The 17,206-nt window shown below is 31.3% G+C and overlaps 1 protein-coding gene across 4 annotated transcripts in view; it reads right to left on the minus strand.

Moving 5' to 3' along the window:
- LOC118202787 (uncharacterized) overlaps nt 1–17,206 on the minus strand; it is a 101,287-nt gene that overhangs the window by 46,224 nt on the left and 37,857 nt on the right. For all 4 annotated transcript variants that reach the window (XM_035374983.2, XM_085817592.1, XM_085817591.1 and 1 more), the window contains exons 7-9: nt 15,614–15,754; nt 12,583–12,680; nt 4,062–4,251 (exon numbers count right to left, since the gene is read on the minus strand). In XM_035374983.2, the coding sequence (XP_035230874.2) occupies nt 4,062–4,251; nt 12,583–12,680; nt 15,614–15,754 (429 nt within the window). The remainder of the gene's footprint in view (nt 1–4,061; nt 4,252–12,582; nt 12,681–15,613; nt 15,755–17,206) is intronic.

Genomic DNA, 17,206 nt, shown 5'->3' on the forward strand with positions numbered 1-17,206 from the left:
TGTCTGCTAAAAAGTATATTGGAAAATAGTTTGTAGAAAACACAAAGGAGACTGATTTCCCTGAAGTTGGTACATTCCAAAGAGTCTCCTTTTTTATGTATAGGACAGATGATGCTCAGTTTCCAATCTTCGGGTAAAACTTCTTGATTCCAAACTGATTTGATGAGGTGATGTATTTCCTCAATGTTTTGACCTGCAACACTTTTAATGAGTTCTGAAGTAATTAAGTCAGGGCCTGAGGCCTTGTTATTTTTGAGCTTTTTAATTCCTTCTCTAACTTCTGCCAAAGATGGTGGCGGGATACTATCGGTGTTTACACAGGTATTTGGGTAGGTTGAAGACTCATCTCGTGTATAGTCATTCAACAAATTAACATTTTCCTTTATTATTTCCAATTATTTACATCTTATCTCAACAGGAAAATGATGAACTTTAATTGCAATTAATTAAAATTTTATATCAGTTTAACAATAATTTTTATGGACTTGTACTTCACTGAACCTAAGTTGTGTTGAAACTAATCAGCACAACTTAGATCCAATTTTTATTTTAAAGTTTACTGCATAGAAGATCTATTAGACTGTTAACGATTAAGACAAAAATATTATCTCTCACCCTCTTCTGTTACTGTAGAAAGTAAACTCCAAATATGAGAACAGCAATAAATATAACTCGAAATAATGTGATGAGGACCATGAGTTTTATAAGCTAAGCATCAATGATAATCTATTAACACTAGAAATATAGGAATAGTTAAAAGAGTTGATAACAATGATTCTATCAAGTGAAGCTGTGAAAGTAAGCTAGGCCAAGTACTTTGCTTATTACATATGCCTGTGACATACATATATTTTATTACGCATAACTAATCAATAATACTGTCTTATTTGACTTTACGTAAATTTAACAGCACTTTTCATATACTGTTATAAATAATTTATTACAATACTCTTCCAACAGGCAAAAATATGTTTTAAATTCAATATATGGAGGCTTTAAAAAAAGGTTTTCTCAATAACCTTAGTTTCGCAAAAAAATATTTTAAAATGACTTCACGATTCTGTTTGCCAACACTAATTTTATACTTAAAAAAATAAGAATAGTTTATTCTTATTTTTTTAAACAGAAGACCTAAACTTAAAATGATTCCAAAGTACTGCAGACAACTAGGACGTAAAAAGACACAAATCGGGGGATAATTAGGTAGGTGGTATTAATAATAATAAACTGATTTTTAGCTCAGCTTCATATTCAAGATATTCCTTCACCCTTTAGAATTTATTGTGTTATAAACAGAAAATACAGCATTTAAATAAAATTATTACACATAACTATTAACTTTGAAACATGAAAAATCAGGAGATTTCACATGAGGTTTTTGCAGTGTATGATGACACCATTTTAAAAGAAGTCCCAACCAACTTACATTCAGTTTACAGAATGACTTAGGTCACTGAACTATTTATAATGATTCGTGTATAAAATACATTAATATTTTATTACACATTCTAAATTTCATTTATTTATTTATTTCTTGAGAGAAAAAAGCTGAGTAGGGGGGAAAAGCTTTCATTTATCAAAGTACTTTTAAAATACAATGAAAATAAAATTAACATATGTACTATTTTCGGGATAAACTTAGTAATATACCATATATGAATGCAAAACAAATTAAATACAAATATTAGAAAATTATACATTTGTTTATATTTTTATTTAATATTCTTCAAATAAATTCCGCACAAATATACAGTATATTCAGACAATTTAGATGAATAAAATTTAATAAAAGAAAATTATACTGCAAATCATTAAAAGTGCAAGACTAGAATTTGTACGATTTATGTTTCATTAATTCAATACATAACATTTATGTGAGAACTTTTACTTTAATAGTTCTAATTCATAAAGACTAAAAATTAAAAAGTGGGAGATATAACGATCTACTGGGAGATACGACCAAAAACCAAGATCTATGATCATATAAAGGGTGTTTTAAAACTTACCATTCAAATTTTGTGGGAAGGTAAGGAAGACGTCAGGAAATCGATTTCATATAGGAAAGTATGCTCGCAAACGCCATCTACATGAACGAAACGCACAAGTAAAGTTAACACAAGGAAACAGTACAGTCAAGTGGTAACGATGTGACCTTTATTCCAACAAGGTAAGGTACAGGTTCACAGTAGACGCTCAAAATTCCGACCATTTACACAAACACAAGATTCACACCACTGTTGCACTAACCGCCGAACATTCTCAAAAAATGCTGGCATATCACGGACAGTTCCTGCAGCAGCCACTATTTGTGCAACAAGGTCCATTTCATTGTCGACAGGAGCCTACACATGTTCTTTCATGCCCTAACACACTACACTACACAGTATACTAAACTGCATTATTAATTTCTAAAGGGGAATAACAAAGACTTCATCAACAGATGGCAAGAACAGCTATGAATTAATAACACTTTTTCATATATCTGAATAGCAAAACTCTTTGAGCAACAAAAAGATTACAACCATTTGCTTTCTTTTTAAGACAACCATTTTTGTTTACAGGTTACTATTTAAAAACATTATTTTTTAACTTTCCAACTGTGCGGGAACTATGCTGCATGATGATTGTTTAAGGACCTTGCTAAGAATCTTCTGAAAAATAAAAGCAAGGGGTGTTTTTTTTTGGGGGGGGAGCCTTTTTAATATCACAATAGAAAGAAGAAACTACAGCCCTGCAGCATATACTATACATTTAAAAAAAAAAAAAAAAAACATACTGAATATATCATATCATTTCCCCTCACAAGTTAAGTAACTGCATATTAATAAAACATCAGAAATTTATCTATAAAGCTATATGCTACAACATCTAAATTACTTAAATCATTCTTGGTCCCTAAAGAGATTTGCTCATATTATTTGAATATATGACCAGTTATAAAACTGCAGGTAAAAGTCACCATTACTAGAAGAGAAAAATGTTCATAAACGTAATTACGGAGTGGAAATGAATTCAGCAAGCTCTTCTCGCAATGCTGCCAGATTATAACTAAAATTTTGCTCATTCAGTTATAAACTACCGATCATTGGAGGAATAATAATTGTGTAAGTAACAAAAATTTGAAGTCTGCTGACGGAATAAAGGGAGATGTTGTACCTTATTCTCAACAAGGAATTATATCACCAGTAAAGCAATTAAAAAACTGTGTTGTACTTAAAATTAGATATCAAATGATTCATAGATACCAAGATGTTATTAAATCAATATGATTACACTGGCAATTAAATTTTCCTGAAAATATTGTTAACTAAATTTTGCCATTTTGTGTTTACACTACAGGAACACCAAATCCTGCTTGTTATCTGACTGCCCCATATATAAGATAACATGTAAGCAAAAACATTTGCAATCTGATCTTTGAATTCAGACCTCAGTTTAATTCAGAAAAATTTTATGTAAAAAAAAAAAAAAAAAAAAAAAAAAAGAGAGAGAGAGAGAGATTACTGTGATTTATTAATTATCAGTAATTAGTAAGTTAAAATCATGCCCCCTTAAAAAAAATCTCTTAGTTTAGAGCTGCTAAGTAAAATGATTCATGTATACACATATTTGTTATCTTGTCAAAATCCAAGCTGCTGCCATCAAAAGATTTCCTAATATTATTAAAAACAATTTTTCTTGAACTTCACTGCATAGATATTATACTAAATGGACTGGCAATAACTAGCTTGGAAGATAATGATAAGCAATGGCAAAGTAATTCTATCTGGAACTTATTCATAGTTTCCAAGTCAAAGAATTTAAATGAAATTGGACATGACCAAGAAAGTCTTCAGGACAAATAACATATAACTTTTTTGCTATAACAAATTATTTTTAAAATCACTATTAATCATGTAGAAACTGTAGAATTAGAGAATGTTATTGTGTTTAACATAGGTTGATAGCTATAATTATTGGTGAAAATATCGCTAAGGGAAAACATTATCATACAAAACGTTTGGTAGAAAAGCAGGATAAAAATGTAATAATTTTAAAATATTATGTACAAAATTACATACTACTGCTTGAGGACTGCTTTTGCTGTGCACCTCAGATGAATAGTTAACTTCATTATCTTCTGACTTAACAACAGGAGCTTGAGCCTGTGTATCAAGTTCTGATGACAAGGCTTCATTTTGCTGTATAGTCTGTTGCATCTGCTGAAGTTGTCTTAGAAGCTCTGGATTGGATAAAAGATTCTGAGCCATGCTAAAACAGAAAATAAAACGAATAAGGGTTTAAAATTTACTTTTTAAATTGATTTTTTTAACTAAGCAATGTGTTCTTAATAAAGTGATGTGTTACATAACAGGTAAAATGAAGTGCTACATAACAGGTAAAAAAAAAACCTATTTTACATATGTATACAGAATAAGAATGAATTTTAATTTAATCAACTGTGTATTACTAAACCATTCAGGCATCAAAGTTTTTTTTTTTTTAAAAAAAAGGGGGGGGGCAAAATTTTGCTGCCATTTATCAATTTACCTTAATTACAAACTCATTACCATTGAAATGCAATTAATTATTCCTAATATGAAGTTTGAGGTATGAGGAACATGAAAAAGTTTTTCATTATTAGTAAACAAATTGTGAATATATTTATTTTGTTATTTAAAAAACAGCCCCTTAACATTTTTCTGGAGCAAAAATTCTGGCATAACACATCTTAAAGAGAATCTTCCTAAACAAGCCGTCTCTTGCATCAGCACCTCTCACCTTTTTAGAAGCTTCGTACACAAGTTTAACACATCGTTCTATAGCCTGGGTGCAACAAGAAAATCTAGTTTGCTATCTAGTTTTTAATATATTTTTTATGCCTTCATCTGTAATGTTTCTTAATACTGAAGGAGAGATACTGCAATTATCCCACAAATCATGCTGACATAGCTTGTTGCTTTGAAGTTGAGTTTTAGCAAGATGAAGTTTCTTCCCTAGAAAAGTGAACAAGCTTTAAACAATTGACACAGACCTAGTTCTCTGTTATTTTCTCTTTTAACCACAATCAGTGCAAGCATCAAATTTTCGGGATGATGCCAATGGCAATGATTATACAGGCATGATAGTGCAAGTTGGCAAAAAAAACTGAACAACACGTGGACACAAAATCACACAGAAACTAATTGTGCATGCGCAACCTAAAAAAAAAAACACATTTTAATAAAATATCAACCTTTTAATATAAAAAGTATTAAACATATAATTAAACTAAAATAATACTTGTACTTACTATTTTGCTATTAATTTTATCTTGTAAAAAAATCAATAAATCACCAAGAGATTGTAATGAATTAACCTTCTTTAAGATGCTCTTTATGTAACGGTTGATACATGAATACTGTACACAACATTACAACACACTAATATACATATTTATGTTATACATTACTGCCCATTTTCAGGCAATGACAAGTTTTAGAGATAATATATATATATACAACTGATACTATAGCTCGCAATTATCTTCACTTTTAGCTCAATAAACAGTACTTTATATAAGAAAAGAAAAAGTAGTCATGTGAGATAATATAGTTACAAAATAACATATAGTTAAAGGAGGAATACAAAAAATAGCTATTTTGTCTCAGTCTCACTCTCCTGATTAAAAATTTTTAGAGAAAAAGCCTTTTCTTTTTTGCTACTTTTGCAGCCAACTTTTCTAATTTCCGTTTGCGAGCTTGTTTCAATTTCTTTTTAGCAGCTTTTATACAATCCATTCATACTTTTTATTTTCTTCTTTATTTTCTGCAATGTTTAATTGCTCTTTTTAGATTTTCTATCTCTAGCTCTTCTTTGTACAGTTTATGAGCATTCCTTAAATTTTTACATAGAGTTTTGTGTACTGGAGAATGCAAGTGGTTATCCGTATGTCCGACAGATGGCGCCAGCACTGATCACTGAAATTATTGAAGGCAGCTCTCTTTTGACGGTTGCTTGCTCTTCTTTGATTGGATATTTGTACGCATCTAGTTCCACCTTTCCACATAAACCCCACCTACTTCGCCTTGATGTGAAACAAAGTATTTCACGATCTCGGCTCAGGCAAACTCGAAAAGTTCGCAACAAGGGGTGCCCGCGTTTGATCGCTAACCCAGCGTAATATTATACGATGGCATGATGTAAAGTTTTTTTACAAAGAGGAAGAGAGAGAGCATGTCCTCCACTTACCCCCACCCCCACATTTGCCGGTCGCGATTTCTCAACGGTTCTGCATCGATCTCAGAAACAGCCCGGGTGACTTTCAAAAACGCAGAAAATTTTCATGCCTGATTATAAGTTACGGAGTGCCTATGGTTCAAAACCATGTACCTCCACATCAGAAAAATATCTAAGTAGTGAGCAGAAAGAGGAAAATTGCATAATTGGTTATCATGATGAACACTAGAGGTTAGCTCAAAAAAGTGTAGGGATAGGAAAAATCAAGTTAAGATTTTTTTGGAAGTTTTATGATTTAAAACTTTTTTGTGATTTTTAATTATATATATATATATATTTAATTTTATAACACAGAAATACGACACTAAAGCAAAAAGTGGAAAGGAAAGATTTTACAGATTAATAGGGTCATTGGCATATGGCACAGATCATAGTGAAGTAAAGATTAAATTTTCACGACGAAATATTCAGGCAGAAATGTATTTCTGCAGGCATGATGTGATTAAATATTGAACAGATTGATAAGAATGCAGAGGTGGCCACTTTTCAGTAATACTGGAGTAGGAGAAAGCAATTATGGCCGATCAATTACATGGCAGTACGTCCTTCATGGGCCAGGCACTGGAACTGAGAAGAAAGGGGCATGTCTACGCCTTTTAGCTGGAGGATAGATGTCGTATTCGCGTCTGATGGTGGAGCAAGGTCTTTTCTGTGAGCTGCGAATAGCAGGATCCTGGTAACTGTTGAAGTGCATGACTACGTTTTTTAATAACATCTATGGGTTTAATGTTAAGATCTGAATGAATTACATCAGCACGAACATAATATGCTGCATTATAATGACTTTACAGTAAATTTTAAAGTTAGGTATCATGATGCTCTGATGGTTTTAAAAGGGCCCTATGAAAATTTTTTGCTTGCTTTTATTTCGAATCAGAGGTATTTAACACTTCAAAATAAAAGGTATCAACTGCTTAATTTCATCAATAGGTTATTCTAAGCTCATACTGGTCCAGTGTTGCCAGAATGTTTTCACCTAAAGTAGAAAAAGAAGCCTCAGAGTCGCAAATGATGTCAGAAATCAACTGACTTTTGTGATGTCATAGTTTGTGATGCTCACATGACCTCTGACGTCATCACAATTCTGTAAGTTATAGAGTTTATTTGGTTTTTTGTCGTTTTAATTACGTCTTAGCTTTAACGAAAATTTTAAAACTAGATTGCTCATTTTCAATTGTTTAAATATCCTCCATTTCTTTTTTTAATTAATTTTTACTTAATTTAGGTTATATTTTAAAATTAATTTGTGCATATCCATTCTTAAAAGATTTTTTATGTCTAGATTCTTAGCACTCTTGTACTAAATTTTTTGAGTAAGCAGTTCATTTATTTAAGTCCCCCTTTTTTCCCCTTAATTGTGAACATTTTAATTCAGGAATGTTTTTCAGTTAGTTTTCCGTTCCTGGTAGCTTATTTCAGATTCTGTTTACATAAGAAATAATTGTCCATTTACTGTTAAATTTATGTTTGTTGTTATTTAGAAAAATGCTATTGCTTTGATTTTTAAGTCATTTCCATTGCTTCATAGCAGTATTATAATCAGGAGAATTAATTTAATTTCTTTAATTCAATTATTTTTTAAGTAGCTTAATTGAGGGGCAGAGTGAACGCACAGGGGATGATGGGAGGAGGTGAAAGGTCCCGAAGCAGATTTTCTCCCTTCCTCCTTGTTATACCGGTGTCAGGTTTAGCGGCCTTGAAAAGGAAGCCCACATGTAAACAGGATTGCCAAATGCCAACTTCCATTTAAGCCTAAATAATTTTTTTTCATATAAATTATTTTTAATTGATACATTATCTTAAAAAGTAAGCATTTCACTATATATTAAAAAATTATTTGAAGTCGCAAAAAGTAGCATAAAGAAATAAGGGAGGTCGCAAAATTGCAAATACTAAAATTTTAGTAGCACAAGTTTGTCAATAGTCGCAAATTGGCAAAAAATTGCACGATCTGGCAACACTGGACTGGTCAATCATCTTGAGTGATAAAACCAACTAGTATCATGAGCAGCTAAATCTTCTAAAATTATACCTGACTTTCTAGCAGCAGAAATATCAAGTATAACTGATCTTGCTCAGTACTTTTCAGTCAACTTGAGGAATGGAACATGTAGTAGGTTCAAAGCAAAATCAGTGGAAGTTTTTCACAGGCGTTAAGTATTTTTCTGACTGGTCCAATGAAGGATCTGGGCCCTGTGATAACACCACCCAAGTAGGTGAGAGAAGTGCAGTTTACTGAAAAGTAGGAGATATATAGCCCACCCTGTTGTAACAAATCCTGCACAGGGAGGAACATTACCAATATGTTCTGACCCTTGTTCTTGTATGAAAGAATAATGGTCCTCTTTTGCAGTTCTCTGCAAATACTTTGAAGTAATTTTTTTTAATTGTGTCATATTTTCTTTCAAATATGTACACACTACATACTGTTTCCTTGACAGATCAATTCCACAAATCACTGTTTCAAGTTTTTCTCCTCTTATTTTGTTTTTGCCAACAATATGAGAAATGTTCAAATCTTGAAGGAAGTGACAATTGTGAGTGAGCCAGTCTAAGATTGCTTATCAGCCAATCATATGAAAGAAAGAGGATAACAGACACATAATATGATGCAATGAATTCCATGCATGAAGCCCTTCTCAGCAGTTGTACATATTCGATAATTATCGACAGCATTAAAAAAGGTTTGTAGAAAAAATTACAAAATACTGCTGTTTTTACAAATAATTTCATTTTTTCTACTTTTTATATGAACAATAAATAAACTGGAATTACAAGTTTTATTTTTTTGTTCATGCCCTAAAACTTCACATTAGGTCCTTGGCTTTTCAATAGTTTAGTTTATAACAAACTAAAGAAAAACAAAAAAAAAAAAAAAATAATAATTTATCATTTTTCAAAACTTTGAGTGTGACGTGCAAATGGAAGATACAATTTTATTAGAATCCCCCCCTCCATTTTGATTAATTGTGTGATGGGCAAATTTTCTGGAATATAGACATCTCTACATATAATAAAAGAAAGAGTCTGTCTGTATGTCAGTGTGTGTGTCTTTTGTTCGCGCTGCACATAAGCTAATAGACCCACGGCTACGAAATTTGGTACATAGGTGCATCTAGACAAGAGCCAATGCACCTCGAAGTGATTTTTTCGAAATTCGAATTAGAATTTTTTTTATTATATGTTTTGTGATGAAATCACGTCATTTTAAAACATAATGGGCTATAGAAAAGTGAGATTTTACTCTACACACTCCATTTTCACATTGTTATGAAACGTAGGCACTTAGCTATTTTAAGAACTTAAAATAAATTTCGTGTTTCAATAAATCGATTCAATACGAATTCATTTAAAAAGGGAGCTTAACACCTTTTCAACGGGATTTTTTCTAAAAAAAGTTTATGTTTAAAAATGTACAGTTTATTTTTCTTTGATTTTTGGACATGTTAAACTTTCATCCTTGTGACTGCTTTTACAAAAAGAATTTTGGAAAAATGATAATATTTTGTATTTTTAAAAAAACATTTTAAATGAAGTTTCCAAGTACACTTCTCACATTTCATATCTTTAAAAACGTGATTTTGGCAACAATTTTCCTTTCTTATTGTTGTTGACAGATTTTTGATGAAATCGCATCATTTTGAATAGTTTCATTATTTTAGAAATATGAGTTTGGCAAGAATTTTTCATCGTATTTCTTATATCACTGTTTAAGAGATTGGCATATTTCATTGTCATTTTATATATATAAATTTTTATTGATGTTTTTTATAAAGTTGTTCTGCAGAGTAAAGTTGTGCACAGAAGTTTTTTTTTTTTTTTTTTTTTTTTTTTTAGTTTCTTTCATGCTATTTTTTGCTTATTTCATTGTTTGTAAGATATTGAAATGTTTTGCATGATTTTTTATTAGGATAATTAATATTTGTATTAAGGGATATAGCTTAATTCATTGTATTTTTTCCCTCTTGAAAATATAAGATAAAATATCATTAATTATACTTTGCTTTTTAGAATTTTTTTTGTTTTTTGTATTCTTTTGTTATTTATTGCTTATTTCACTGTTTTTAAGATATTAAAAAGTTTTGAGTGATTTTTTTAGTAAACAAAGTTCTTAACCTCCTTTATAGCATTTGAGTTCTTAAGATTTTGCAAAAGGAAGTTTGTTAATCAAATCCTGGTGGTGGAGAATCACCATACACCACATTTTTTTTTTTTAGTTCGGGCGCCACTATAGAGACATCAGGTTTTTTGTGAAATCAGGAGAGATGAAAAATGAGCAATGCCCTCACCGGGACTCGAACCACGGACCTCTCGATATGCTTTGAGTGTACTGACCACTACGAAGGCCTGCCAAGAAGGCGGGAGAAATACCTTATAACCTTAGTTTTTAAATTTAACATTTGGTGTTCCCTTCAGCCATTTTTCTGGTACATTTAAAAGCCACATGAAGGCTGGCAGCGAAGCTGCTAGTAAGAGAAATAAAGGAAAAAACATGGTTTCCCACCAGCCCACCTACTATACATACACGTGTGTGTGCATGAATATACATCATAATTAAAAATAGTAAGGATACTAAAAAGAGCAAGAAAGGCTCAGAAATTATTAAATTATTTCAATTACATTTCACTGAAAATAAATCTATACTTTTTACACATGAAAATATATCATGCAAGCAATATTTATTTCTCATACTTCACCACTGCTGATAAAATTATACAGATTTTATAATAAAAATATCACTCAGATATTAGGATTTATGAATTAATTAATGGATTCTAAAATACATAATATTATAAAATGCTTAAGATGCACGAAGTTAAATACAACCTGCTTCAATAACTTCAGTTTGAATACTAATTCAGAAGTCAAACAACAACTTCAGTTTGAATGCCAACTTCAACTTCAGTTTGAATGCCAAATAAAAATAAAGAGATCAATCTGATGGCAAATACGACAGTGAAATTGCCATATAATTGTTAATGAATCAGAAAATAAATAAAATTCATTTGATCAAATTTTGAAATCAAGGAGGCTTTATTGATATCTTTGGACATAAATCATTGGAAAAATACTTTTTGGACAAAAATTTGGAAGTCTATTAAATATAAATTAATACTACTTCTCAAATTTTATATTTTTTAAATCCAGATAGCAACATATTTAAATAATTTAATCTCTTCAAACTTCTTGTCCTGAACTAAAAAATCAATATCTTGTGTAAGTTATCTCTTGCTCAATATCTTGTGTAAGTTTTTCTAAATTTTCAACTTAAACATCAAGATGCAATAGTTTTATCTTTATGTTTACTTTGTGCACCTTTAAAAACTTTTTCTTGTAATTCTTTCACACTACCTTTTTGTCAATAGTTTAAATAAAAGTCTACTGCTTACACTGCTATAAATTTTGAGTTAATAATAAAGAAAATTTTGCTTTATATTTTTAATGTCAGTTAAATCAATGATACGTATGATATAAAAATCTATTGTAAAAATCCCCCCCTACAGTGGCACCTCAATATGTCATTAATCCATTCCAGATCCTTAGACATATACCAAACATTTTCAATAGGAAATAAAGGAAAAATAATTAGTATGTTCTTATAAAAAGATCCAGTTCCTATATCACTGTTTAATACTAAAATATTAAATACATGTATGCTGCTAACACTCTCATGTTTCAAGATGACAACAGTAGAGAGCCTAGGGCTGCATGCATACTTAACTGGCATGATGAACAAGCAGAAATCCTCTTGATGTGTACTTTCCTGCTAAATGTCCTGATCTTAAAATTACTGAAAATCTATGAGACATTTTGGAACAGTGAGTAAAATGCCACTATTAGAACACTCCAATGTGGCAGGTTGACATGATAAAAACATCACAGAGTGGTATAAGCTAGCATACATGCAGAAACCTTCTGACGCTTTTCTCAAACCAAATTCACGCAGTTATCAGGTCCAGGGGTACAGTCACATAGTATTAACGTAAATTCAGGTGGTTTTCAGGACCAGTGATGGACTCGCACAATATTCAAAATACTTCTCTAAGGGTGATTCCTTTTTTGTATGGTGAGTTAACATATATATCCATACACACACTTTTAAAAATTCAGAAGACAAAGTGCAGCAGAAGGAGGAAATATATTAGAAGAAGCATGCTAATGATTTAAGATACTACAAAACTGATGAAAAGAGAAAATAGTCAGTCTTTATCTCCATTAGGTGTATCTAAAAATGAGAGGGAACTAACATATCACACAAAAGCTGATAAAAATTAGAAAATACTAAAAATTTTCCACCAAACTGTAAAATTTATAATTACTTACCTAAGAGCCAAAGCATTTGGCTGATTTGATAGATGGCTATCTTCATTTTTAGTTTCTTCCTCATCTTCTTCATCACCATAATCAAAATCTAGCAATTTCTAAAATAAATAAATAAAAAATATTTTATTCCATACAAGTAATATCAATATAACACTTTAACCATAACTGTTCCTCCCCTTCCAAAATCTAATAAATGATTTAATCAAACTTTATTAAAAATTAGCCTCCATGTGAATGACTGATTTTAATAAAGCTCTGAAAAACTAGATCATATTTCAGTGTTTGACTTTTTCAGGTGATCTGAATAGATCACAAATACAAACACTAGAGACAAAATTCTGTCTACATAAAATGGCAAAAGACTAGACACAAAATTATATCTAAATAAAATGGCATCTTACTGTTTGAGAAAGAATGCTCACCATCAACGCAAATCTCCACCTATTGTTCAAACAGAATTCATTCACAAATGTAACTTCTGAAAATGTATTATTAATTATCAGAATAATCAATTAAAAAATTCGTAAAATCCACGCTATGCATCTTTTCTGAATTCTAGAGATCTGGTACCATCTGCATTACAAAAAATAAAATCTAGTACTTAGGCAGAATGATATAATTCAGTACACAAGTACAAAATCTAGAACATACTATGTGGATCCATTTGCAAAAGATGTAATAAAGATTGCAGAAATTACCAAAATAAACATTTCCAATTACAATAATTCAGCAAAGATCATCAAGATCTTTCAGTTTTAAATGCGGTGCTTTTATTCTTGTATTGCTTGTATATCCCCTGCCAACGGCCCATACAAAGACAGCAAATGTCAGCAAATTTTCAATGTGTCAAATGACACATTGAATGGCACACTCCAAATGTCCATGTGGAGTGTCAAATGACACACTCCACATGGGAGATTATTGACAACAATAGCTAACGTAACAAGAAGAATCATAACTTCACGTTTTATATCAATTCTGAAAATTCTGTGGAATTGATGTGGATGCCTTGGATTCCAGATAATCCCAGAAGTAGAATTTCATCGGAGATTGGTGGGGATCGCAGTGGCCATGAAACTGCAAGTTAACGAAAGATGACTCTTAGCTCCAAAGGGATGTTGCAGCACATGCCGAACACATGTGGCAAAGTGGTGGAGGAGCACCATTTTACATCCATACAAAAACATCTATCATTAAACACATTTTAATTTCTGTAATTTGTAATTCTACAACATTGTTGAATAACCGAGTACTTGTGATGGAGCACATTTTCATACTTGTGAAAGTAACCTCTTCGAAGAAATACAGACAATTCCCAGTTACATTACAGTTACCAGTTAAGGAGAAATGCACCTCATATGTTCATAATATCCACAGCAGCCACCTGCCATCTTCATCACATCTGATGAGAAAAAAATCTACAAAGTCGACATGCTGTTGCTTTGTCTGCAGGTTCCAACATCTGGACACACTAGAATTGAAAAAACATCCAGAAAACAGATGATCGAGAATTGTGGTTTTCGGCACATCCAAAACAGTAGGCAATACCTCTTGCAGCATGCAATGGACCCACAATAATTTTATTATACACTTCCGCTGGAACACATGGTCATTCGGATCGTGGTTTATAACATATGCATCCAGTTTCTTCATTTTTTTTTTTTTTTTAAACCAAATAGGGCACACAATGCCTCATTCAGCTTATGATTTCACCGTTAAAACTGCACTACTTTGGCAGCATTTTCCCCATTTAGGTAAAAGAGCTTTATCAATTCACCTCGTTGCTTCCTTTTAAGTGTCATCATTGCTACCACATTCAAACATCTGACTGAAGAGACAATCTTCTTGTGCTGCTTAATAAAGTTTTTCCAGCAGCAGCGCTTTGCACATGGCGTTCTATGATTCATGCTTCTACTGTCTATCCCTTGAAATTATGCAAAGTGCATTTGCACCTCTTCTGTGTGTCATCATTTGTTCTTTACAATGCTCTGCCTTGCACATAATTTATGTCTGCAATTTCTGTCGCACATGTATTGTTCCAGCGCCATTTATGGTTTTCCATTAAGCTGATCCACTTATGCAGGGGAGGGAGTGGGTGTTACCATTTGAAAATTTTCAAATTTTATCACTATCACAAAATTGTGAAAGCCCTATTATTTTTAACAATCACAACCTCAAGGGCATATTTTCAATTAACAATATCTGAATTTTCATTTTAAATGGCTGAGCTGACAGGCCACTAGGGATTCAAAATTTAGAGAAGTTTTTTTACGACTACCGTCTATATCAAATTTACTTGGTCAGCTTAAAAATCTGATTACATTATACAGCTATTACTGGTCCTCACCTTTCTAAGGACTATATTTATCAGAGACAAAACAAATTAATTTTAAGTCACTATACATACATAAACCTAAGAATTTTATGTTTCTGCATTTTCAATATAAAATAAAGAAACAAAAAATATCTTTAGTATACATCAGCCTTCTGTACCAATGTTATTAGTGCATATAAAGTTCAATATAAAAGGAACTTAAATAAGAAATTGACACTAAACAGAATATTTCTGATTCTGGCAAGGGCAGAGTTGATTTTTCAGATTTCGACTCTGAAAGGGGAAAAAAAAAAAAAAAAAAAAATCTAACATAAAATTTTCCAATCATAGTGCATCGGCAATTGATGATGAGAATTACTTTCTTGTTATCAAGTAGCACATATAGTACTGTTATTTGGAATTCAACTTCAATGCCAATTGGTTCACAGAGTAATATGAATCTAGACAAGAAAAAATTATATGAAACTTAGCCTTTTAAAAAATTTATGCATTATCCCATCAAAGGAGAAGCTGAAATGTATGGTTTCAAGAAGGGCAATGTCACTAAAAATTATATAATTTTTTACTACATACAAGCAGCAAGTTAAAATACAGTTCATAATAAAAGATAAAGAGTTTCATATTTTTTCAGGATGAATAAAAAGATTTAAAAGATAAAGAACTCGTATACTCTTATTATTATTATGACAAACTTACTTTGTTGAATTTGACAGTATTTTCTTCGGGTGGCTTTTCTACTTTCATTTGAGTCTTAAATAACGAGGACCTTGAAACATCATCATCTGCTGAATTAGACATTTCAGCCTTGGTGAATTTTTCAAGGTTCTTTGTAGACATCTGAAAATTTGAATCAAAACTACTTTGAAAAATGTTTTTATTCTTATATGCTACATAAAATTTATGATTTGAAGAAATTAAAAATAAAGAACATAACTAATCTTTCTATACTAAGTAGAAATATTCTTTAATTTTACATGCTAAATTAATTAAATAATTCTACATTCTAAATTGCTACTCTTTAGAAACATGACATTCGCAAGCACTTACGACAAATGTTATTTAAGAAACAATAGTGCTATCCCACAAATTAATCCTTTCAGAAGTTTATTCACATTTCAGAAATCAAATTTTACTCACTAAATTATTTTAGAATATAATGATAACATTAACATTCATTATACACAACATACAATAACATTCCTCGAGTTCATATAATTATCATTTCCTTTCCTACTTATATAATAAAAAAAATTCTATTAAGCTTGGAAGGATTTGAATTTGAAAAAATATAAAATTTTGCCAAAATGGAAATGACTCATTAAGATATTCAATATTTAAGAAATAGCAATAAAATAACTATGAGAAATAAAACTTCCTTTTAAGCTTGCTCTTACTGCTCACTTGATATCAAGATAACATAACAGAAATAAAAATTAAAATGTATAGTGTCTGTGAAGCATGGGGGCACTCTAAATATGCAGTGAGCCAAAAGTACTCTCGAGATGTTGATGGTAGGGAAAGAGGGGTTGGAGACCCTTGGACCTGTCTTTTCCGGGGGGGGGAGGAGAGAGAGGAGAGTCTCCATCAAAATTGGGGTCGGAACTAAGTTATACTGTCACACAATGAATTTCGGGGTTTTGCTCGGATTTCAGACACCTGATCTGATGTTACTGTTGATCGGGTGGGATGAGCCACAAACAAATACAAATATATATCATTTTGGACACAATGCTTAGCACAATCATACATTTTTTAGCATGATTTTTCATACTTGTAAATTACAGCGTAAAATTGTTACAGCTGATACAACATTTAGTAAAAACCATGGAACTGATTAGTTTTTGAAGATACCAAATTATAAATAACACTGATAAAATGATTTACCAGTGACACCCCCCCACCAAAAATAGTTCAGTGACTCCATTTTGTAGCATAAAGCCATAATTTCTTCGTCAGGCTGCCCTTTTATATAACAGAATTGCATAGCAATCTTACTATTCTAAATCAGTTCATTTTGGTTATCATTCTTCACCTCAACAAACATTATCTCTAGTCAGTCTAGTTTAAATAATATTCTTATGGTTCTTAATTTAAAGAAAAATAATATGCCCGGGCTGAGATGATTTAGAAGATAAACAACACACATTTTTGTGTGTGTTGTTTATAGTTTATACAATTGGGGGGGGGGGGTTGGAAAGGTGCTTTAAAACACTAATTTTTTAAAACTTATGTTTATGATATATTGCAGTGAGCTAACCTAATTGTTTGCAATTTTAGGGCACCAATATA

The sequence above is a fragment of the Stegodyphus dumicola genome, chromosome 5, assembly GCF_044657685.1.
Source record: "Stegodyphus dumicola isolate Sdum_Otavi_A_Nest chromosome 5, ASM4465768v1".
In the NCBI taxonomy this organism is placed as follows: domain Eukaryota; kingdom Metazoa; phylum Arthropoda; class Arachnida; order Araneae; family Eresidae; genus Stegodyphus; species Stegodyphus dumicola.